Source organism: Taeniopygia guttata, chromosome 24, assembly GCF_048771995.1.
Source record: "Taeniopygia guttata chromosome 24, bTaeGut7.mat, whole genome shotgun sequence".
NCBI classification, from domain to species: Eukaryota; Metazoa; Chordata; class Aves; order Passeriformes; family Estrildidae; genus Taeniopygia; species Taeniopygia guttata.
Window position 1 is genome coordinate 1,999,635 of NC_133049.1, and position 23,622 is coordinate 2,023,256.

Below are 23,622 nucleotides of genomic sequence, written 5' to 3' on the forward strand. Positions count from 1 at the left end.
CCAGTGTTCCCAGTATCCCCCAGAATTCCCAGTATCCCCCAGTATTCCCAGTATCCCCCAGTATCCCCAGTATCCCGTTCCCAGTTCCCGTTCCCGTGCCTGTGGCGCCCTCTGGCGGCGGGCGGCAGCACAGCGCATGCGCAGCTGCTCGTGTGGCGCGGGTGTCCGCGCCGCCCTTTGGCGCATGCGCAGCCGGTGCGGTGGGCGGTGCCCGCGCTGTGGGCGTGTCCCGGCGCATGCGCGGTGGGCGCGGCCGGGCCGTGAGAGCCGGGCCCGTCCCGCCGTGCGGCCCCGGTGAGTGCGGGCGGACCGGGGGCACCGGGGGCACGCTCGGGGGGCACACGGGGAACCGCCGCCTTCCCGCGCCGGGACAAACCCCCGCGGGGCTGCGGGCGCTGCGGGGGCGGCCCGAGGGCGTTCGGGAGCCGTGTGCCCCTCAGGCGCTGTGCGGGGAGGCTGTGGGAGCAGCCCTGAGGTAAAGGACGGACCCGCCGAATTTGGGGTCACGCAGAGCCACGGGGGGCTCTGCCCCTCCCCGGCTGCCTGAGGGGCACCCCCTCAGCTGTCAGGGTGCAGACCCCCCGGTCAGCCCTTACAGGGCCGATCCTGTGGGCGCCTTCCTCCTCCGGGTGTTCCGTGAGTGGGATTGTTGGGAGGAACCTGCCCGCGATTAACTGGGTAATACATCTGGAGACCTGGTTCCGCAGCTTGGGTCCCGGCAGGCTTTGACTCGGAATAACCAAAACAACCCCGTTTTTAACATGATTTTTAATTGTTTGCGTCCCGCGGCAGCGCTGGGGTTTGTGCCTTCAGCCTGTCCGAGCTGCTGGGAGGGACGAGAGGTTTGCATCCCGCTGGGAAAGCTCGGCGTTTGGGTTTTGCCGTGTTTCAGAGGCTGGGTTTATTTCTCGGGTGGTTTAGCAGAGCTGTTCTCAAAGCTGGGCTCGCTGTCGATGGCTGTGCTAGTGAGGGCCGGGAATCCTGCTGGAAAGCAGCTGGGTGGGACTGAACCTGCAATTCCCGGCCAGCCCACTGTCACAGCTGTGCCCTGTGTGTTCTCTCTGCAGGCTCCATCGTTTCCCATCTCTCCAGGATGAGAGAGGCTCGGGCCCGGCTCTCCCCCTCTCCCTGTAGTTGATAGTTTGGGAAGCAGAGGTGATGCTGGAGTCGAGATGGCCGACAGCGTGAGAATCTTCCTTCATGACCTCGTCAGGGTGAGTGAGGCTCCTGGGGCTGCTCCTGCCGCTTCGGGAGCACCCTCCTTCCCATGGCATTGCTTTCCTGCCGTTTCACTGCAGATTTTGGGAATTAATAACATTTGAAGAAGTCTCCCTGTTGTAAGTCTTGTGGAGACTACACTGGCTGAGACATGGCGTGAATCTGTGCAGGGATTCCTTCCATGGTTTCTGTGTGTGGATAAAATCAGGTGCACAGTTGGTGTTGAGCTGGTTCTTGGTGCCTTTTCCAAGGAAGGAAAAGGGTCTCCAGGTGTATCTCAGCCCTGTTGTGTGGTGTGGCTATTGCAAAGGTTTTAGTCTTGACAGGTTTCCTTTGGGCACAAATTAATGAAAAATCTCAATAGTATTAATAATAATATTAATTATAAAAGGACAATATATAACAACATGCAAAGTTTATAATATATTTTAGAGTGTACAATATTGTGCATGATTTAATAATAATAATAACAACAATAATAGATGAATGTCTGTGACCACAGCAGCTCTGTCCCAGCAGTAAGATCTGTGTCACCTCACTGCTCCATCCTGTCGTCATCCTGCAGGGTTAAATACAGGCTAAAAGGCACTCATGCTGTGGCACTGAGCAATGGCTCATGCTCAGAAATAGCTGCGTTTGGGAAACAGACAAAGGTTTGATCAAAGCTCTGTGGCCAAGACCTAAAAGCAGCAGTTATGTCATTGTCCAGTGCTCCTACACCATCAGCTGGAAGAGCTGCCTGGGTCAGGGCCCAGCACATGAATTTGGGATTGGAGTTTATCCTCTTTGGGCAAGAACTCCAAGAGCCCTACCAGGGTGGTGACACCATCCTGGCTCATCCTTAGGATCTTTATTTTAAAGGGAATTGTGATGACAATGGGTATGGGATCACCTGGAGCTGGAAATAATTGGACAGGATTCCAGAGTGGTTTGGGTTGGAAGGAGCCTTTGAGTCTTTCACCTTCCACTGTCCCAGGTTGCTCCAAGCCCCATCCAGTCTGGGCTTGGGCACTTCCAGGGATGGGATGGCCACAGCCTTTCTGGATATGCCAAATCCTAGGAGGTAGCTCTGAAAATCTGCCAAACATGGAGTAAGGAAAGACTTGTGGGTACTCTCTTATTAACAGGCATGGATGTGGCTGGTGGGAGGAAGTTTCTGGGATGAGGACAGATGCTTTTTTTTTTGTGAAGGTATAAGCATCAAATTCATAGCATACACTGAGACTTCACACATCCCAAATATTGGTGTAATTCCATTTTAAAATATTGGTGTAATTCCATTTTACTTGCCTCAAAAAGCTGGCAGGGGATGAGGAGCTTCCTGCCAGACAAGGCTGGGAGAGATTGGACTCAGATTTTTTGCCAGGGTTTTAAATAGTGCAGATTGGAAGAGAAGTTGCACCTTTACAGAAGAAATTACTGCTGGTCACGGAGATGCTGGAACGTGCAGTGATTTGGGTCACTGGGCCGTGGAAGAGAGGTGGTGCTGCTGCTCCAGCTGAGCCCAAGCAGCCAGGGAGCACGGCCAGCCGTGGCATCAGGAGGGTTTGGATGGCCTGGGTCAGCCACATCCCATTGCTGCTCTCTCCTCATGCCCACAGGGAATTAAGGACTCCATCTGGGGCATCTGCACCATCTCCAAGCTGGATGCCCGGATCCAGCAGAAAAGGGAAGAGCAGAAGCGGAGGAGAGCCAACAGTGCACTCGCCCAGCGGAGGTTTCACATGGAAGAGAAGAAGCAAGAGAAGTGAGTATGGGGTGTGGCTGGTCAGAAACGGGGTAATTCCCTTCTCCTCTGGTAGCCAGAGCCAATAAATGGGAAACACGTGGTATGAAACTCCCTTTTCCCACTCCCTAATGGGGCTGGAGCTGTTCCCAAGAGATAAGAAGTCAGGCCTTTTATGCTGTTTGATAATCAGTTCAAATTACCACTGAAAGAACGTGGATTTATGGGTTTCTTTTCCTCCTGATCCTCATTGCTGCTGGTAATTGTGGGATCGGGGAAGAAACAGCAGCTTGGATCCAATGACCACGTCGAGGCAGATTGAGTGTCTCTTTTCCTCAGCCCTGCTGTGTTTCGTAGAGTTTGGAGCTGCAGAACTTCAGTGGCTCTGGCAGTGCCAGAATTATCCCCAAGCAGGAGCAAACAGCATCTGTTCCCATGTCTGAGTCCCTGGCCATGCCAGGATGTCTCTGCTGCCCTGATGGCTCTAGGCTGGCACCTCACACAGTGCTTTTGGGCAGTAATGCACATTCTGAGACATATTTACCAATTATTGGCTGGCTGAAAGGTGAAAGAAAAGTCTCCCATGATCCTGATACTCCTCAGTGGTCTCTGCAGCTCCACATCTGGGCTGCCTCTGGAGAAAAATATAACTTTTTTTTGTTGTTGTTGTTTATATAAATAGCTGAATTTTGCTGGTTTCTTTGTAGCAGTATCACTCTGGTGTCAAAGCTGACTGGGACGATGCTGGAGAGTCCCACAGAGCTGCTCTTACAGCTCCAAATAGAGACACCAAAACCACCCTAAGCTGAAACAGCCCCTTCCAAGACCAAAACATGCCCAGATTTTCCCAGTTTTATTCTGGCAAGACTTTGAGGAGAACAAAGTCTGAGATCTATAATGTGTTCTCAAAAATCTGCGAGAAAGCTTTGCTTTTCTTCTGTTTCAGTGCAAATTTTGGGAATTAATAAAGATTGAAAGAGTCTCCCTGATGTAAGTCTTGTAGAGACTGCCCTGTCTGAGACCTGGTGTGAATCTGTGCAGGGATTCCTTCCAGGATTTCTGTGTGTGGATAAAATCAGGTGCACAACTGGTGTTGAGCTGGTTCTTGGTGTCTTCTCCAAGGTGTCCAAAACACGGGGCAGCAGCAGTTGGCACTTGTGAGGGAACATTTGTCCAGGTGCTGGGACATTAACAGCCTCTCTCCCACAGTGAACCGCGGATAGTGAGCCGGATATTTCAGTGTTGTGCCTGGAATGGAGGCGTCTTCTGGGTATGTGGAGATTTTTCTTCTTTATTAGAGTTTTTATTTTAAAACCCCTGTGAAAACCCATGTCCTGCTCCAGCTCTCATAGGCTGTGAGTGATGAGCCATCAGCATGGCAATAGGAATTGCTGGGAATCACCACATTCCCATCCCAGTGCTGTGTTTTAAGGGATTCACTCTGTGATACAGGATCACAGACTTACTCAAGAGATCCACACATGAAACCCAAGCTTCTTTTCAAGTCTTTGAGACTTCTCTCCTCCTGAACATTCAATCCCTGCTTTGCTGCAGCCTGGAATACTGTTTTGCCTATTGGATATTGACACCTTAAAGACATTTCCTCAGCTCTGACTTGCTATGCCTGGTTCATAAGGCTGATCCTTAATGGAGCCAACACTTCATAAATGAAATAACCAAATAAATGGCTTCATTTTGTCATTGCATTGGTGCAGAGTACGTGGGATGGGCGTGGAGATGTTAAAGTGTTCAGCTGTAGATTGTGGCTGTATTTAAACAGAAATCCTTGCTCCTCTGTGTTTGTGGATTGCTGGGGGAGGAGAGGCACGTGTGCCTTTGGATCTGTAGCCACAGGAGCACAAAATGCCCGTGCAGTGCCTCACTGAGGGCCCTTGTTTGTTTTTCCCTGCAGCTTAGTCTCTTCTTGTTCTACCGAGTGTTCATCCCCGTCCTTCAGTCGGTCACGGCGCAGATCATCGGTGGGTGCCTTTCCCTTGGGGCTTCCAGGGTGCTCAGCAGTCCATGGGATGAGCTCAGGAGTTTTGTCCCATTGAGCTGTTCCTCACACCTCTGCCTCCTCGTGTTGTTTTCCTCTTCTTCCCAGTCCAGTAGAAAACCAGGGGTGGGTCACCCTGCTGACAGCCTGTGCACATCAGGGATCCAGCCCGGGGGTCCTGCCGTTTCAAACACATTTCTCACTGTGTTTTTGCATTTAAATAAAAATCAAGTGGGTGGAAATGTGCTTTTAAAGACATTTAGAGAACTAGAGTCAGGAGAACTTCCCTGATGGCTGGGCCAGGAAGCATTTGGAGGTTCCTACACCAGTTCCTCAGGTGTATCTGTCTCTCTTCCGAAGGTGACCCTTCCTTACATGGTGATGTCTGGTCCTGGCTGGAATTCATCCTCACCTCCATCTTCAGTGCTCTCTGGGTCCTGCCCCTCTTTGTGCTCAGTAAGGTGGTCAATGCCATCTGGTTTCAGGTGGGTGACAGGAACCTGCGCCCTGCCTTGAGCAAACTGGGGGAGTTTCCTCACTGGGTGGGGCTTGATCAGGTGGTATGGGAGCACAAGGTTAAATCCCACCCCAAAACAGGCTCTGGGCATATTCCTGGTGGTCAGAAGCAGCTCAGGAGCTGGGTTTAGTTTCCCTGATGCCCCCATTGCTCTGGATTCCATTTTCCTCAAGGCCCTGTCTCTGCTGGCAGGACATCGCGGATCTGGCGTTCGAGGTGTCGGGCAGGAAACCTCACCCCTTCCCCAGCGTCAGCAAAATCATCGCTGACATGCTGTTCAACCTCCTGCTGCAGGCGCTTTTCCTCATCCAGGTGAGACAAGGAGCCACCCCAGCAGCTCAGGTGCTGCCCTCCCCTGCATCCTGAGCATCCCTCTCTCTTTTCCATCCCAGGGAATGATCGTGAGCCTGTTCCCCATCGACCTCATTGGGCAGCTGGTCAGCCTCCTTCACATGTCGCTGCTCTACTCGCTCTACTGCTTCGAGTACCGCTGGTTCAACAAAGGTGAAGGAGGCTCCCTGCGTGGGAAGAGGGAATTTGCCTGGATTGAGCATTTCCCTACGGAAGGAGCAGCCAATTTGGGTGTCAGAGGCTGATCTTCCATCAGTTTTTGTATGGGATGAGGGTAAATGTGAGCCAGCGATGTGCTCAGGTGGTAAGAAGGCCAGAGGTACCTGGATTGTACCAGCCCCAGTGTGGCCACAGCTCCAGGGCATTGCCTGTGTCCAGTTCTGGGGCCCTCATTACAAGAAGGACATTGAGGGACTGGAGCATGTCCAGAGCTGGGTGCAGAGCTGGGGAAAAGTCTGGAGCACCCAGAGCAGCTGGGGGAGCTCAGCCTGGAGAAAAGGAGGCTCAGGGGTGACCTGGCTCTGCACAGTTCCTGACAGGAGCGGGCAGCCAGGGGAGGGTCAGGCTCTGCTCCCACATAAAAAGTGACAGGATGAGAGGACATGGCTTCAGGCTGTGTCGGGTTGGACATCAGAATGAATTTCTTCACTGAAAGGGTGGTCAGGCACTGGAAGGGGCTGCCCAGGGAGGTGGTGTAGTCCCCGTCCCTGGAGTTGTTCAGGAAGTAACTGGATGTGGCACTCAGTGACAAGGTGGGGATTGGGCAAAGGAGGTGATTGGAGGTCCTTCCCAGCCTATCTCATTCTGTGATTCTGTAGCGAGGGTGTCTCCTCCCCATGGGTTCATTTCCATGGGATTCTCCTCTTGGCAGGAATCGAAATGCACCAACGGTTGTCCAACATCGAGAGGAACTGGCCCTACTACTTTGGCTTTGGCTTGCCACTGGCATTTCTCACGGCCATGCAGTCCTCCTACATCATCAGGTGGGAAAGCCCCTCTGGCCCCTTCTCCTCTGACACCCACTGAATGCCTTTATTTTATTTTATTTTATTATTGTATTTTATTGTATTTTATTGTATTGTATTTTATTGTATTTTATTTTATTTTATATTATATTATTTTATTGTATTTTATTTTATATTTTTTTATTTTATTTTATTGTATTTTATTGTATTTTATTTTTTTATTGTATTTTATTGTATTTTTCCCTTACAGCGGTTGCCTCTTCTCCATCCTTTTCCCTCTCTTCATCATCAGCGCCAACGAAGCCAGGACCCCCGGCAAAACCTAGTGAGTATCCTCCAGTGCCACCCACTGATCCGTGTCCAGCGCTCCCCAAATCCTGCGGGGGCGTTCTGGCACCCACAGCTGATGGGCTCTCTTCCCTTGCAGCCACTTCCAGCTCCGTCTCTTCTCCCTGGTGGTTTTCCTCAGCAACAGACTCTTCCACAAGACCGTTTACCTTCAGTCCGCCCTGAGCGGTGCTTCCTCCTCCCCCTCCTCCTCCTCCTCCTCCTCCTCGCCCTCTCCTGCCAAACACGCGGCTGCTCCGGGGCACTGAGCTGCCCCAGACCCCGGGATGTGGGGGGATGTGGGGGGATGTGGGACCCCCACAGGCTTCTCTGCGCCCCCGATCTCCAGGGACGGGCAGCACCAGCCTGACGAGGTGTCACTGTCAGTTCTGCGTCTCCCCCTGGAAATTTTTTTGGGGAAAATCTGGGTTTTTAACACCTTTGTGAGTTTCCAGGAGCCGGGTTGTGCCCTGCGCTTGTTTTATAGTGGACTCTTTTGTACGCCTTTCCCGTGCCATCCCCCCGCCCCGGGCCGTGGGTCGGAACCCCGTCACCCCTTTTGCCGCTGTGTCCCTCCCGTGTCTCCCCCGTGTCCCCCTGCCCCTCGTCCCCTTCCCGCTCCCTCCATCTCCCCTAACTCAGGTCGTGGGAGGCGGGCGGGCATTTCTGGGCGCTCCCGCTGCCGTCCCCCTGCCGTGCATGTACCGTTTCTGTCGGGTCGGGGAAGGAACCGGTGACGTTCAAACCCCTTTGGCTATTTCGGGCCGGTTTATCGACTTTTCTCTAGTATTTTCACACTGAAACATTAAAGGAGAAGCCACGATTCTCAGCCGCTCTCGCTGCTCGGGGCGGGGATCGCGGCCGCGCTCCCGCCGCGCCCCCGGTGCTTCCGCCGCCCACGTGGCCGCGCCGCCGCGCTTCCGCTTCCGCCCACGTGACCCGCCCGGCGCCGCCAACCCGGACGGACACGTCACGGCTCGTTCCCCGCCGGCACCGCCCCCCTGCCGCTCCGCCAATGGGGACGCGCCGTGCCCGATTGAGATTTCGGGGCTTCGGCCAATGGGCGCGGCCGCGCTTGGAGTGGCGTGCGCGGCAGCCAATGGGGAGCGGGCGGGGGCGGGGCGCGGGCTGGCGGCGGCGGCGGCTGCGCGGGGCGGATGGACGGGGCGGCGGGGCCGCGGTGAGGGACGGGCCGGGACCGGGACCGCGGCTGGGGGACCTCGGGGACCTCGGGCCTGCAGGTGGGGGGTGCCCGCGCTGCGGCGTGCCGGTGTGCGGGGTGTGCGCTGTGAGGGAGCGGAGCGGTCACGGCCTTGCAGGGAGCCCGGGCGTGAGGGGACAGGCAGCCCGGGGTTGGGGGGCCCGGCGGGCGGGCCGAGCCCCGGGGCTGAGGGGGCTGGAGCCTGGCGGAACTCCTCCAGCAGTGCTCAGTGTCGCTGCGGGTGAAGAGTGCCCCGAGGACAGCTCAGGGCAGAGCCGCCCGTGCCCGAGGCATCCGCACCGAGGGATGCAGGAAACAACCACCGCACGGCATTTCTGTACCGGGCAGTGCCCAGCCGGAACCGCTTTTGGGCACAGATTGTTTGGGTTTTCAATCTCAGGCTTTTCCGGGCCCGGTTTGTTTGGGGTTTATATCTCAGCTTGTCCCTCAGCGACCCGAAGTGCACATTTACTCACCCGTGCTGGGACTGAGCCTGCCCGCAGCACTGGGAGGGGTTTTCCCGACTGATCGGGCAAGAAACGGTTTGAAGAAATCTGAGTGTTTTCAAGGCAGAAAGATGTTAACGCTGTGATTGTTCAGTAAGAGTGCCACTTCCTTAGTGTGCAACCCCAGGATTTCTGTGGCTTTTCCTCCCCCCAGAGAGGTTGAATTAAACGGCCACGTTGTCTGGTGTGAGCAAAACCAATTTACTGTCCTTGTCTGCATTAACAAACTACTGGCATATATCTATATATATGTATATATATGTATATTTGACATAAGTGATCCAAACTGCGAGTAGCCAGGAGCCATTCAGATCTCCTGTGTGTGAGAAAAAGCACACATTTTATGCATTCTCCATGGATTATATTTAATTTTTTTTTGTGCATTGTTGCAGGTGATGGTTAATCTTCAGAGAGCACCCAGAGGGAGGGCAGGGTTTTTGCTCAAGTTTACACTGTGGTTTTGTTCTGTGCACAGAGAAACAGGCGCGTCCTCTGCCCCGGAGAAGTTCTGGGCTCTGTAAAGGAAGGAAAACCAGCCAGGATTTGGGGTGACAGCTCAGGTCAGGACAGGAGGTGAGGGGTGTGTGGGGGGAGACACAAGCACCTGGCAGGGGTGAAGGCTGAGCCAGCGTGGGGGATTTAAAGTCCAAAGGCTCATGAAGGTTTTAAAGGCTTTTAATCTTCCTGATTGTGTCCAGGCATCCTCAGGCCCTGCATTTGATGTGAGAATGACCAAGCTGGGGTTTCTCCGGCTCTCCTATGAGAAGCAGGACACGCTGCTCAAGCTGCTCATCCTGTCCATGGCAGCTGTCCTGTGTAAGTCTGTGCCCTTAGGGAGGGCTCCTGGAGCAGGAAAACCGAGGGTGACTCGTGGGCTCTGTGTGTTCACTCTCTCTTCTCTGTGTTTGCAGCTTTCTCCACAAGACTTTTTTCCGTCTTAAGATTTGAAAGTGTCATCCATGAGTTTGACCCGTAAGTGTCGTTTTCTCATGTCCTGGGGGTCTGTTGGGCTTTTTCTCTCTGGAGCACACGGAATTCAGGCACTGGTGCCAGGCTCAAGTTGATCCCCATTGAGCATGTGGGATTTGGAGGACATGTTTCAATACAGCTTGGTTTTTCTTTTCCACACCCAAATTCGCTTGGTACCCAGGGCTCTTCCTGCAGCCCAGATCCAAGAACCACCTGCCATTGCTTTTGTCCTGGGAGATGGTTATTCCTGACCTGGGCACAGCAGGAGAGAGAGCTGCTGGCACGATTTGTGTTGCTGATTGAATCAGTCCCAAGGGACTTTGTAAACACACTATTAGGCCCACTAGGAGGAGGAAATAACCTTTTGGGGCAGCTGAGGGAAACTGGGCCAGCTCCCTGTGCATGGAACACATGGGAGCAGCCCCCACAGTGTTGTCACACCTTGCCATCCTCACAGGTATTTCAACTACCGCACCACCCGCTTCCTGGCTGAGGAGGGCTTCTACAAATTCCACAACTGGTTTGACGACCGAGCATGGTACCCCCTGGGCAGGATCATCGGGGGAACCATTTACCCAGGTAAAGCTTCTGCCAAGCTGAAATGCACCTAGTGCAAAGGAAATTCAGGGACTGAAAACTGGGACTGCATCCTTGGCAGCAGCTCCCTCCTGGTGAGTCTTTGGAGCACCCTGATGGCAGTGTCATTTCTGTCCCCAGGCCTGATGATCACATCAGCAGCGATTTACCACGTGCTGCACTTCTTCCACATCACCATCGACATCCGCAACGTCTGCGTGTTCCTGGCTCCCCTCTTCTCCTCCTTCACCACCATCGTGACCTACCACCTCACCAAAGAGCTCAAGGTACAGTGGGCTGTGCCCCACAGGCTTTGGCTTTCCAGAGGAGCAGGAGCTGTTTGCCATTTGGGAGAGCAGCTGGCTCAGAGGTTTGGAGGTGACCACCACACTCCTCAAAACCCCAACCTTCTAGGAAGTGGCAGATATGTTTGAAAACTTCGTTTCTGTGTGCAGTTTTTATTCCTTTGAGTTATAAAATCCCTAAACCCAGATGTCTTTTCCCTGGCTGTTTTTCCCAGGATGCAGGGGCAGGACTCCTTGCTGCTGCCATGATTGCTGTTGTGCCTGGATACATCTCTCGATCTGTTGCTGGCTCCTATGATAATGAAGGTGAGTTTGTGGCCCCCAAGGAAACCTTTAAGGACTGCTGGGTGCTGGAAAGTGGTGCTGGAAGATGCTGCAGGACACAAGAAAGTCTCTGTCCTTTGCTGGTGATCCCTGCTGGGTTTGTGCTGAGCAAACCTGACCTGTCAGGGATCAGAAGTGGTTTTTGGCCGTGCTGTGAAGTGGAGGGAATGTCTCCCAGCTCTGGCAGCGGGTTTACTCCAGTATCCTTGTTTGCCAGTCAGAAGGGTTTTGTCACCTCCCTAAACTCTGCCTGGAACTGGAGCACTGTGGAACTGTGTGGTTCCTCTGTGCTTTTATCCCTGTTCCAGCACTGACATTGGGACTGGCAAAGGCAGCAATCTCATTGCCACTGCCTGGGGCAGAGGAGGATCCTGGTTCCTTTGCTGTAGCTGGGCTCTTAGGGGCTGTGTAGGAGTTCTTCCAGCTGGTGTGGCTGGAAGAAGCCACGTGAGCTGTTAGACACAAACACCACAGTGTTTCGGGCTAGAAACCAGATACCAAACGCTTTTCCCAGGCCTGTCTCTTTGTGTGATGGAGCAGCAGTGCATTTACAAATCTGTTTTTAATGGCTTGAGTTCTCTGCCGTGCCCCAGGGATGGCTTTAACAGCTCTGGATCCTTCCGCAGGTATCGCCATATTCTGCATGCTCTTGACCTACTACATGTGGATCAAGGCTGTCAAAACTGGCTCCATCTATTGGGCAGCCATGTGTGCCCTCGCCTATTTCTACATGGTGAGTGTCCCTTCTCCCAGCCCTGGGGTCAGCCTGACTCTGAGATCCCTCTGCTCTCACCAGGAAGCCATGCTGTGCTGTTCCTGTGTCAGTGTGTCCTGAGAGCTAGAACCTCTATGGAGGAGGAAAGGGAACGGGTCCTTTCTTCCCAAAACTAGTGGGTTTTGTGTGAGGTGTTCTTAGAAGCGTTGAAAAATCCATGTTTCTGGCAGCTGGGGTGTGGAAGATGCTGTAAGATAGAGCAGATCCTGGCTGGTATTGCTGCCTGTGATCCCAGAAAAGCTAAACCTCTGTGTTTCACCTCAGCTCTGCAGCTGTTCAGTCCCTGGAGCTTGTGGGTGTGTGTCTGGTTTGTGTCCTGGCAGGTCTCCTCGTGGGGTGGCTACGTCTTCCTGATCAACCTCATCCCCCTGCACGTCCTGGTGCTGATGCTCACCGGGCGCTTCTCCCACAGGATCTACGTCGCCTATTGCACAGTCTACTGCTTGGGAACCATCCTCTCCATGCAGATCTCCTTTGTTGGCTTCCAGGTGGGCACCAGGAGGACTTGCAGACTTGGGGGTGGGTTCTAACAGAACAGCAGCGTGCTGGCACTTGGTTTTACTACTTGCCTTCATCCTTGAGGTTCTGAGTGGGTGCTGGCTCCTTGTTCCAGCTTCCATTATGCTGAGTCCTTGCCACCTTTGGAAAAATGAGCCTTTGGCTGTGCTGGGTGATTTTCAAAGCTCCTTATAACCTTCCTGGCACTGATTATCTTTCATAAAAATATCTTTGGTTTTGGTGGAGAAAGCACTCATGCCATATTTGTCTTGGTATGGCAGGAAACAGGCCTGCCTGGCTCTTGTTTTCAAGAGAATCTGGTTAATTTTCCATATGAATCAAAGCAGATATAGAAAAAGAACTTGTACCAGCTGTGCCAGCCACAGGGAGGGGACATTTGAACATTTTCCTGTGACTGGCAGAGACTGTACCAAGCAGCAATTTGTGACAAAAGCCAGCAGCAGCTCCTGTTCATTTCTGTGTCTGACCACGCTGTGCTCCACTCCCAGCCCGTCCTCTCCTCGGAGCACATGGCTGCCCTTGGAGTCTTCGGCTTGTGCCAGATCCATGCCTTCGTGGACTACCTCCGGAGCAAGCTGAACCCGCAGCAGTTCGAAATCCTCTTCAGGAGTGTCATTTCCCTGGTCGGCTTCGTCCTCCTCTCTGTCGGGGCCGTGCTGATGCTCACAGGTAGCCCGAGGCTGTGGCATTACCAGGGTGTTTCACCCAAGGCATGGAATTTGTCCGTGCTAGCTCTGTGTTACTGTGGTGCCTGTGAGTCCCCTCAAAGCGGGAGGCTGGGACCTGCCCAAATTTGTGCATTCGCAAGGAATATTTACACAGCAGCTGTAGGATGGGAGGGGCAGAGACTCTGGGGACAGCAGGCTGGTGCTGCAGATACTGATTGTTGCTCTGTAGTAGTGAAGAGATACTAAAGGCAGAGGTTAGGCAGGGAAGAGTGTTTTAGAGTGAAATTGCATTGCATTTCCTTTCTAAAATGGCAGCTTTGAGTAGTAGAGATTCTAAATGAGGTCTGGGATCATTCATTCAGCCTCACATGTGCTCCCCTGGGAGAGTACGTGTCAGCATTGCCCGTTACTCTGCTGGATCCAAAGAGGATTTGTTTTCTCCACTTTCCTAGGGAAAATCTCCCCGTGGACGGGGCGCTTCTATTCCCTGCTGGACCCTTCCTATGCCAAGAACAACATCCCCATCATCGCCTCCGTCTCTGAGCACCAGCCCACTACTTGGTCCTCCTACTACTTTGACCTGCAGCTCCTTGTTTTCATGTTCCCAGGTGAGTTGCCTGACCCTGAGTTGGTCACCAGAGGTTTTCCTGCCTCTTCTGGCTATGCTGAGCCTGCTGTTCCCTCAGTGCCTGGTTTTATTTCATCTCTGAGCTGAACCTAACCCCTTTTTCTCCCCCCTCACAGTTGGTCTCTACTACTGCTTCAGCAACCTTTCAGATGCCCGTATCTTCATCATCATGTACGGTGTGACCAGCATGTACTTCTCTGCTGTCATGGTGAGGGCTGCGGGCGCCAGCGCCGCCCCTGAGTGCTCATAACCATTTAATTTGTTTTTCTGAACTGAGTGATGATTCTTTCGCCCTGAGGGCTTTTCTCCCTTCCATAAATGTGGTTTTGTTTCACCTCTCTCTGCAGTGAGGGAAGGTGAAGTTGCAAAACTCAGTGGTTTGGGTGTTACTCATGTCCCTGCGGTCAGTGCTGCCTGGTCAGTGTTTCTGATCTCCCAGAGCCAAGCTCCCAGTGCAATCTCAAACAAATTCTCTGGGTTTTCAGGCTGCTGATGAGTCCATTTTCACTTTTCCTGTGGCACCTTGAACATTAAATGTGGTTGAGTTATGGTGTGGAGTTAGCTACCAATCCTTGCTTCCACCTAAGATAGCTGAAGTTTCCCATGTGGGCCAATTTTGAGCACTTCAGGGAATTTCCCTTGGGGGTGTCAGAGATGGTGGCAGCTCCCACTAAATAAAACAGCCACAGGTTTATCCTGAGGCTGATAGATCCACTGAATTTGAGGTGCTGGGCTAGGAATGGCATCCAGTTCCCTCCTCCCTTGGATTTCTGCTGGATTCCTTCTCCAGCAGTTCTGCTGTTGCCATAGGTGCGTCTCATGCTGGTGCTGGCTCCAGTGATGTGCATCCTGTCTGGCATCGGGGTGTCTCAGGTCTTGTCCACCTACATGAAGAACCTGGACATCAGCCGGCCAGACAAAAAGAGCAAAAAGCAGCAAGACTCCACCTACCCCATTAAAAATGAGGTGAGCACCAGGACGGCTCAGGAGGACGCCTGGTCCTGCTGGGCTGAGTGCAGGAGGGTGATGGCCCCTTCCCTCCAGTGCTGAGACCCCGGGTTGTTCCCACAGGTTGCCAGTGGCATGATCCTGGTCATGGCGTTCTTCCTGATCACCTACACCTTCCACTCCACCTGGGTGACCAGCGAGGCCTATTCCTCCCCCTCCATCGTTCTCTCTGCCCGGGGTGGGGATGGCAGCAGGATCATCTTCGATGACTTCCGAGAAGCTTATTACTGGCTGAGGCACAACACGCCAGAGGTACGGGGCACTGCGGCCTTGGGCACCCCACACTGCCCACTGAGGCGCTGATGGCCGCCCCGTGTTCGGTGCAGGATGCCAAGGTGATGTCCTGGTGGGACTACGGGTACCAGATCACCGCCATGGCCAACAGGACCATCCTGGTGGACAACAACACCTGGAACAACACGCACATCTCCCGCGTCGGCCAGGTGGGTCCCTCCCTCCCCGCTGCCTTGGCCAGCCTTTGTGGGCACCACATCAGCACTGGCTGACACCACGTCTGCCCCAGGCCATGGCATCGACAGAGGAGAAAGCCTACGAGATCATGAGGGAGCTGGACGTCAGCTACGTGCTGGTCATCTTTGGCGGCCTCACCGGGTACTCATCGGACGGTAAGATCCTGCTGTGAGCCAGGTCAGACCAGCCAGGGCTGCTGGTGGCAGAATCCCACCTCCTGCTGGGGCTGTGCAGTGAAAATGGGCCTGGAATGCTCCTCTTTGGAGCTGTTCCTCAACTCGGCCTTGCCTCAACCCTCCCTCCTGGCCCCCCAGCTCAACTTGGCTTCTCGTTCTTTTACCTCATCCCAACTTCTTATTCTTTCACCCCAATGCAACCCCTTGCTCTTGGCCCCCCAAATCACCTCAAGCTCTCATTCTTTACCTCCCAACTCTGCCCTGCAGACATCAACAAGTTCCTGTGGATGGTGCGGATCGGGGGCAGCACGGACACGGGGCGCCACATCAAGGAGCACGACTATTACACCCCCACCGGGGAGTTCCGGGTGGACCGCGAGGGCTCCCCGGTGCTGCTCAACTGCCTCATGTACAAGATGTGCTACTACCGCTTCGGCCAGGTCTACACTGAGGCCAGTGAGTCCCTGAGTCACCCCCGGGGCGTGGCACTGCTTCTGGGGGGCCCCACTGTGCCCTGACATCTCTGGGGTGCAATGCAGCAGCACTGCCTGTGCTTTGCTCTCTCTCTCCTAGAGCGACCCCCGGGCTACGACCGGGTGAGGAACGCCGAAATCGGCAACAAGGACTTTGAGCTGGACGTGCTGGAGGAGGCGTACACCACAGAGCACTGGCTGGTCCGAATATACAAGGTATGGCACCAGAGCAAGCCCAGACCCACCCAGTTTGGGACAAAAATACAGAATTCTACCTTATGAACCTTCTTTTACTGCCCAGGTGAAAGATTTGGACAACCGCGGGTTGTCAAGGACGTAGAGGAGCCGGCGCTGGCCGCGCCGGACACCGCACTGACCCAGCCTTGCCTGTGCAGCAGAGATTTGGGGGTTTGGTGGGCTTTCGAGGGGGCTGTTTGGGGTTTGTTTTATACCGTTTGTAAGCGCAGGCAGCGGTGGGAGGACCCTGCCCGCCCCATCCTGCCGGGAGTGATTTTTATATACACACGGGGCCGTTGCCAAATCAGGAATTGCGGCTCTCACCGGGGCTGATTGAGCAGGAATTGTGAAGAATACTGATAAATAAAAATAAATTTGGTGGGTTTCTCCCCGGGTTTGAGGGGAAATGGGGGCGGGGGGCGTGGTCTGTGGCGGGAGCCTGGGTGGGCGTGGCTTGTGGCGGGGGCGTGGCCTGGTTGCCGGGGGCGTGTCCTGGGCTGCGCGCGCGCGTGGCGGGGCGGGGCTCGCGGCTCTGGCGGGAAAAGGCGGCGCGGCCGAGCCGGGACCGGGACCGGGATTGGGACCGGGATCGCGGCCCGGAGCGGGCCCGGCCCGGGCATGGCGGTGCCCTTCGTGGAGGACTGGGACCTCGTGCAGACGCTGGGTGAAGGCGCCTACGGGGAGTGAGTGCGGCGGGGCCGGGGGACGCGGGGTTGCTGCCGGCCGGGTCCGCCCCTTGCACGCCCCTGCCGTGCCCCGTGCGCGGCCGCTGTCCCCTCTGCCCCCATCGTGTGCCGCTTGCGCACCCGCTGCTTGGCCCTGCGTGGTTTTGCGCGGCCACTGCATGCCCTTGGCCACCACAGGCCGTGTGTGTGCCCACAGCTTGCCCAGTCCGCCCTGCTCGCCCATCACATGCCCGCTGTTTGCCGTTCCTCGTCCTCTGTGTGCCCGCTGCTCGCCCATCACACCCCCTTGCACCCCTGCGTGCCCATCGTGCCTGTGTCCCTGTCTGTTCCTGCCCGTTCCCGGTCCCCACGGGCACCATTTGCTGCCCATTCCCTGCCCGTTCCTTGCCTCAGTGGCGATATTCCCTTCCTGCTGCCCGTCTCCAGAGGCAGCATTCCCTCCCCATTCCCTGCCTGCTGCCCGTCTCCAGAGGCAGCATTCTCTCCCCATTCCCTGCCTGCCTCTGGGGGAAGCATTCCCGTGCCCATTCCCTGCCTGTCTCTGGGGGAAGCATTCCCGTGCCCATTCCCTGCCCGTTCCGTGCCCACCGCAGGGTGCAGCTGGCCGTGAACCGCCGCACTGAGGAGGCCGTGGCCGTGAAAATCGTGGACATGAAGCGCGCGGCCGAGTGCCCGGAGAACATCAAGAAGGAAATCTGCATCAACAAGATGCTGAGCCACGAGAACGTCGTCCGGTTCTACGGACACCGGCGGGAGGGGCCCACGCAGTACCTGTTCCTGGAGTACTGCCGCGGCGGAGAGCTCTTCGACCGCATCGGTGCGGCGCGGCTGCCCGGGGGTCGGGGGGCGATGGGGCATCATGATTGTCATCCCCACACGGCTGAGCACTGCTCTTCCCCTTCTTCTTCCCCCGTGCAGAGCCGGATGTCGGCATGCCGGAGCCGGAGGCGCAGCGGTTCTTCCAGCAGCTGATTGCCGGCGTGGTGAGTGCTGGAGGCGGCGGTGCCGGTGCCGGTCCCGGCACGGCGCTGACCCTTGCTGTGATCCCTGCATGGCACAGGTCCCCTGATCCCTGCACGGTACTGACCCTTGCTGTGATTCCTGCATGGCACTGACCCTTGCTGTGATCCCTGCATGGCACTGGCCCTTGCTGTGATCCCTGCACGGCACAGATCCCCTGATCCCTGCCATGATCCCTGCACGGTACTGACCCTTGCCATGATTCCCAGACCGCACAGATCCCCTGATCCTTGCCATAATTCCCACACAGTGCTGATCCCCTGACCCTTGCTATGATTCCTGCACGGTGCTGACCCTTTCCATGATTCCCACACAGTGCTGATCCCCTAATCCTTGCCGTGATCCCTGCACGGTGCTGACCCTTGCCATAGTTCCTGCACGGCACTGATCCCTTGATCCCTGCCATGATTCCCACACAGTGCTGATCTCCTGATCCTTGCCATGATCCCTGCACAGAGCTAACCCTTTCCATGATTCCCACACGGCACAGATCCCCTGATCCTTTCCATGATTCCCACATGGCACTGACCCTCTGACCCTTTCCATGATTCCCACACAGCACAGATCCCCTGATCCTTGCCATGATTCCCACATGGCACTGACCCTTTTCCGTGATTCCCACACGGTGCTAACCCTTTCTGTGATTCCCACACAGCACAGATCCCCTGATCCCTGCCATGATTCCCACATGGCACTGACCCTCTGACCCTTGCCGTGATTCCCAAACCATGCTGCCCCTCTGCCCCTTGCCGTGGTCCCGGTGCTGACCCCTCCCCTCCTCCTCAGGTGTACCTGCACAGCATGGGCATCACCCACCGGGACCTGAAGCCGGAGAATCTGCTGCTGGACGATCGAGGTGGGGGCAGGCGTGTCCCTCTCCGACCTCCATTAAGTTTTCATTTCTTCATTTGTGTTTTTTTTACTTGAGTGTTCAATTTGAATGCTTATATTTTGTATTTGAATTTTTAATGAAAGGATTTGATTTTATTCTGAATTTAAATTTTACTGTGCATTTTTAATTTAAAGTTTTTTACAATTTTTTAGTTCAATTTCTTAATTTAAGCTTTTATTTGAATTAGCATTTTAATTTTCTAATTTGAATTTCTTTTAATTTTATTTGTATTTTAATTCAGATTTTTAAGTTCAACTTCTAAACTTAAAACTTTAGAATCTTAACTTGAATTTTTATTTTAAACTTATTTTCAATTCAATTTTTTAAACAAATTTGAGTTTGAATTAATAAATAAAATTTTTACTTGCGCTTTGATTTCTACTTAAATTTGAGCTTGCATTTTAAATTAATGTCAGGGAGACGGGGGTGGGTTAATTTTGAATTCCGATTTAAAGTTTTAACTTGGATTTGCTTCTGTTTGGGCCCAGACAACCTGAAGATCTCGGATTTCGGCCTGGCCACGGTGTTCCGGCACAACGGGCGGGAGCGGCTGCTGAACAAGATGTGTGGGACCCTGCCCTACGTGGCCCCCGAGCTGCTGCGGCGCCCCGAGTTCCGCGCCGAGCCCGTCGACGTCTGGGCCTGCGGCGTGGTGCTGACAGCCATGCTGGCCGGAGGTGGGAACTGGGATGGAATTCCCAGGGGGTGATGTGCTGATGGCCAGAATTGGGAATGTTGGGTTGTACAGAATTCCCAGAGGGTGATGTGCTGATGGCCATGCTGACCAGAATTGGGAATGTTGGGATGGATGGAATTCCCAGAGGGTGATGTGCTGGTGGCCATGCTGGCAGAGGTGGGAATGTTGGGTTGTACAGAATTCCCAGAGGGTGATGTCCTAATGGCCAGAATTGGGAATGTTGGGTTGTACAGAATTCCCAGAGGGTGATGTGCTGGTGGCCATGCTGACCAGAATTGGGAATGTTGGGATGGATGGAATTCCCAGAGGGTGATGTCCTAATGGCCATGCTGACCAGAATTGGGAATGTTGGGATGGATGGAATTCCCAGAGTGTGACCTGGTGCTGATGGCCATGCTGGCAGAGGTGGGAATGTTGGGTTGGAATTCCCAGAGGGTGATGTGCCGATGGCCATGCTGACCAGAATTGGGAATGTTGGGTTGTACAGAATTCCCAGAGCGTGATGTGCTGATGGCCATGCTGCCAGAGGTGGGAATGTTGGGATGGATGGAATTCCCAGAGGGTGGTGTGCTGATGGCCATGTTAGCCAGAAGTGGGAATGTTGGGATGGATGGAATTCCCAGAGGGTGATGTGCTGATGGCCATGCTGCCAGAATTGGGAACGTTGGGATGGATGGAATTCCCAGAAAGTGACCTGGTGCTGATGGCCATGCTGGCTGGAGGTGGGAATTTTGGGATGGATGGGATTCCCAGAGGGTGACCTGGTGCTGATGGCCATGCTGACCAGATTTGGGAATGCTGGGATGGATGGAATTCCCAGGAGGTGATAAATGGCCAGCAGGGGTGGGAACACTGGAATGCCTCCAGGAATGGATGGAATGCATGTGACGGTTCAGTGGGTGGGGGGGAAATGCAGGAGCGGTGCAGAGGACATGGGGGAGTGTCTGTGGAATGTGCAGGGGTGTGTGTGTGGAATGCAGACGGGGTGCACGGGGGGAGAGCGTGGAGTGCAGCTGGGGATGTACGGGATGGGGAGGGAGCACGTGTGAGATGGGAGGGATGTGTGAAACAGAGATGGAACGTGTGGGATCCATAAGGGAGATGTGAAATGCATGGAGGGGGATGTCTGGAATATCCATAGGGATATAAGGAAGGAATAGAAGGTGAATGTATGTGGTGTATAGGGGAGGTATGGGATGCATAGGAGGAGCTTGGGGTGCATAGAGAGGAATGGGATGTGTGTGGGAAACCATGGGATGCACAGGGAGGTTTGGGATGCGTGGGGAGCACACAGGATCCGTGGCAGGGCAGGGTCACCTGGCACACCACGTCCCCTCCGTGCCACATGTGTGCCCAGGGGGTTGTGGCACCGAGGGGTGACAGCAGTGGGATCTCCCGGCAGAGCTGCCTTGGGACCAGCCCAGCGACAGCTGCCAGGAATACAGTGACTGGAAGGAGAAGAAAACCTACCTCCCACCTTGGAAGAAGATTGATTCCAGTCCCTTGGGTAAGCACCCGGCACCCAGCAGCTCCCTATGTGTACACACAAATATATACACACAAATATACACATATCCACACACACCATATTGTGTTCCACCCCCTCATCTCCCCCAGCACTGCTGCACAAGATCCTCACGGAGAGCCCCACGGCGAGGATCACCATTCCTGACATCCAGAAGGACCGGTGGTACAGCAGACCCCTCAAGAAGGGTAAGGGGCCGTGGGGGAAGGAGCTCATGCCCCCAGATTTGGGGGTTATTTGGTGTCCTGTCCCTTTGCAGATGTCAAGCGGGCCCGGCTCTCCTCGGGGGGAGTCACAGACTCCCCTGGAGGCTTCTCCAAGCACATCCGATCGGATACAGACTTCTCTCCCGTGAAGGGAGCGCTGGGGTGAGCCTCTGCTTCCCTCACACGGGTCTGCAGCTCCTTGCACGCCTCGGGGCTTGGGTGGAAACCCCGCACGACCCCTGTGATCGACCCAGATCCTGCAAAACCCCGTGCAGTTCCCACTCTGGCTCCCTGCAGTGCTCCTAACCCTTGTGTCCCCCCTTGCCTTGCAGTGAGGACAAGGCAAGCTACTCCACATCACAGCCGGAGCCCGGCACGGGCGGGATGCCCTGGGACAGCGGCACGGGAAGCATCGACCAGCTGGTGCAGGGCTTCAGCTTCTCACAGCCCGCCTGCCCCGAGCACATGCTGGTCAACAGCCAGCTCCTGGGCACCCCAGGCTCCTCCCAGGTCAGGGGGCACCTGGCACCACTTGGAATATCGGGATGCTGCCTCGCAGTGCTTGGGATGCGGCTGGGCGAGGCTGATCCTCTTGGGATTTCACCTCGTGGTGTTTGGGGCGCACCTTGCAGTGCCTGGGGGCTGCTCTGTGGTGCTTGGGGTGCAGCTTTGCCTGATGGGGAGTACTGGAGGTGTAACTTTTTGTTATTTATCACCTCGGGTGTGAGTTTGCAGGATTTGGGGCACAGCTTTTCAGTATTTTCAGGGTGATGCTTTGCCGTGGCCTTGGGGTGTTTGGGGGCAGCTTCACGTCTGATCTACAACACTGAGGTCAAACATTGCATTGTATAAATTGGGGTGCAGCTTTGCATCGTGTATATGACAATAAGGAGCAACTTTGCCATATTTATAACATCAGGGAGCAGCTTGGCAATCTGTGGGGTGTGGAATTTTATCATCTTGGGGTGCAACTCTGCAGCATTTGAGGGGCAGAGTCTCATCCAGTTTACAACATCAGGATCCAGTGCTGCACATTTTGCACTACTGGGGTGCAACTTTGCCTTAGATATGTAAGATTTGTTGTGTTTAGAATATCAGGGAACAACTGTGGGGCTGTGGCTGTTGAATATTTACCACCTGGGTGTGAGGTGCAGGATTTGGGGTACAAATCTGCAGTACTTTTAGTGTCAGTTTGTCACTTTGCCAAAGACTTGAGGGGCAGTTTCACATCTGATTTACAGCTTTGTGCTGCAGCATTGTGTAAGATACTGGGGTGCAACTTTGCATCATAAACACTACATTAAAGAGCAACTTTGCTGTATATGGAATATCAGGGAGCAACTTGACAAGGCTGGGATGCAGCTGTGAGTTTTATCATCTTGGGGTGCCACCTCCCAAGATTTGGTGTGTAAATGTGCATCATTTACGGCATCAGGGTGCACTTTGTGCAGTGGTTGGGGGCTGCTCTGTGGTGTTTAGAGTGCAACTTAGCACCTGATTTATGATCTCAGGGAGCAGCTTGGCAGCATTGGGGTGCTGCTGGGCAAGGTTTGTCATCTCAGGGTGCAACCTGGTGGTATTTGGGGCATGATTTTGCAGTATTTTGAGTAATAAAATGCAACTTTCCAGTTCCAGGGTACAGCTCTGCACCATTTGGGAGGCAACTTCACATCAATTTACAATATTGGGGTCCATCCTTGCACTGTTTATACCATTGGGGCACGGCTTTGCGTCCTATAGGTGTATTTAAATAGCATTTTTATGATGCCAGGGGCCGATTTTGCTCAGTTTGGGATGTGGCTGTGCAGCATTTCTGCTGTTTGGGATGCGGTTGTTGGCTCGTGCCATCAGGGGGTGCAGCTTTCCAACATTTCCTCACCGAAAGCCGCGATGTGTCAGTGCTGGGCTGGAACCTGGTGGGATCTGTGACCTTTGGGAGGATTTCTGACCTGTGGAATGGTTTTTTTGGGGCGGCAGAGCCCGTGGCAGCGGCTGGTGAAGCGGATGACGCGGTTCTTCACCAAGCTGGACGCCGACGGCTCCTACCGCGCGCTGAAGGAGGTGTGTGAGAAGATGGGATACGGCTGGAAGATGAGCTGCACCAACCAGGTGGGGGTCAGGGGATGGAAGTGGGGCTGGCACCCCCGTGCTGGGTCATCAGGGAATAATTCCAGGCATTCCCCCCCTTTGCAGGTCACCATCTCGACCACAGACAGGAGGAACAACAAACTCATCTTCAAGGTGAACCTGGTGGAGATGGAGAGCAAGATTCTGGTGGATTTTCGCCTCTCCAAGGTGTGTGGGGGGGTCAGGGTGGGGAAGGACCACACAAAGTGGGTGCAGGGAGGGTGGGGGTGACCACAGGAGGTGGTGCCAGGGGATGGAGGGGTGTAGGGCGATGTAAACCCCTGCCTCTCCCCACACAGGGCGACGGTCTGGAGTTCAAGAGGCATTTCCTGAAGATCAAGGCCAAGCTCAGCGACATTGTCAGCACCCAGAAGGTCTGGCTGCCCGGCACCTGAGCCCTCACACTCCTTTTCTGCCTCTTCCTTCTCTTCCTCCACCTCCTCTTCTGCCTCCTCGCTGCACCCAAATACTGTGAAGGTGTCTGGCCACCTGTTTTAGGTTTTGAAGGTTCAATAAAGCCCTGGGGGACACAA

At 54.5% G+C, this 23,622-nt stretch overlaps 3 protein-coding genes across 10 annotated transcripts; all 3 read left to right on the plus strand.

Annotated features, from left to right (window-relative positions):
- The first annotated feature begins 155 nt into the window (after nt 1–155).
- On the plus strand, nt 156–7,929 carry EI24 (EI24 autophagy associated transmembrane protein). 3 transcript variants are annotated; one of them, XM_012570813.5, is made up of 11 exons: nt 156–294; nt 1,068–1,214; nt 2,820–2,965; nt 4,154–4,214; nt 4,857–4,923; nt 5,301–5,425; nt 5,650–5,769; nt 5,850–5,961; nt 6,680–6,791; nt 7,024–7,098; nt 7,201–7,929. In XM_012570813.5, exons 2-11 carry the CDS (start codon nt 1,173–1,175, stop codon nt 7,367–7,369), a joined length of 1,029 nt encoding a protein of 342 aa, XP_012426267.5. In that variant the 5' UTR covers nt 156–294; nt 1,068–1,172; the 3' UTR covers nt 7,370–7,929. The 3 variants fall into 3 exon arrangements, with proteins under 3 accessions (XP_012426267.5, XP_030146562.4, XP_030146561.4); XM_030290702.4 differs by lacking the exon at nt 156–294 and adding an exon at nt 362–475 and having other exon boundaries at nt 7,201–7,557; XM_030290701.4 differs by lacking the exon at nt 156–294 and adding an exon at nt 604–678.
- A 268-nt stretch (nt 7,930–8,197) lies between these two features.
- STT3A (STT3 oligosaccharyltransferase complex catalytic subunit A) lies at nt 8,198–16,323 on the plus strand. Of its 6 annotated transcripts, none has more exons than XM_030290699.4 (19): nt 8,198–8,280; nt 9,283–9,380; nt 9,506–9,623; nt 9,719–9,779; nt 10,234–10,355; nt 10,494–10,639; nt 10,873–10,963; nt 11,608–11,714; nt 12,080–12,244; nt 12,764–12,944; nt 13,396–13,551; nt 13,688–13,779; nt 14,382–14,537; nt 14,643–14,831; nt 14,906–15,022; nt 15,103–15,205; nt 15,494–15,682; nt 15,800–15,915; nt 16,001–16,323. In XM_030290699.4, exons 3-19 carry the CDS (start codon nt 9,536–9,538, stop codon nt 16,037–16,039), a joined length of 2,118 nt encoding a protein of 705 aa, XP_030146559.1. In that variant the 5' UTR covers nt 8,198–8,280; nt 9,283–9,380; nt 9,506–9,535; the 3' UTR covers nt 16,040–16,323. The 6 variants fall into 6 exon arrangements, with proteins under 6 accessions (XP_030146559.1, XP_072774224.1, XP_030146557.1 ...); XM_072918123.1 differs by having other exon boundaries at nt 9,283–9,367; XM_030290697.4 differs by having other exon boundaries at nt 8,225–8,341.
- Nucleotides 16,324–16,432: 109 nt separating this feature from the next.
- CHEK1 (checkpoint kinase 1) lies at nt 16,433–23,622 on the plus strand. The gene is made up of 12 exons (XM_030290972.4): nt 16,433–16,619; nt 17,216–17,439; nt 17,541–17,605; nt 18,429–18,498; nt 19,023–19,211; nt 20,634–20,738; nt 20,849–20,944; nt 21,016–21,124; nt 21,295–21,472; nt 22,940–23,071; nt 23,156–23,257; nt 23,389–23,622. The coding sequence occupies exons 1-12, from the start codon at nt 16,555–16,557 to the stop codon at nt 23,482–23,484; spliced, it is 1,431 nt and encodes a 476-aa protein (XP_030146832.2). The 5' UTR covers nt 16,433–16,554; the 3' UTR covers nt 23,485–23,622.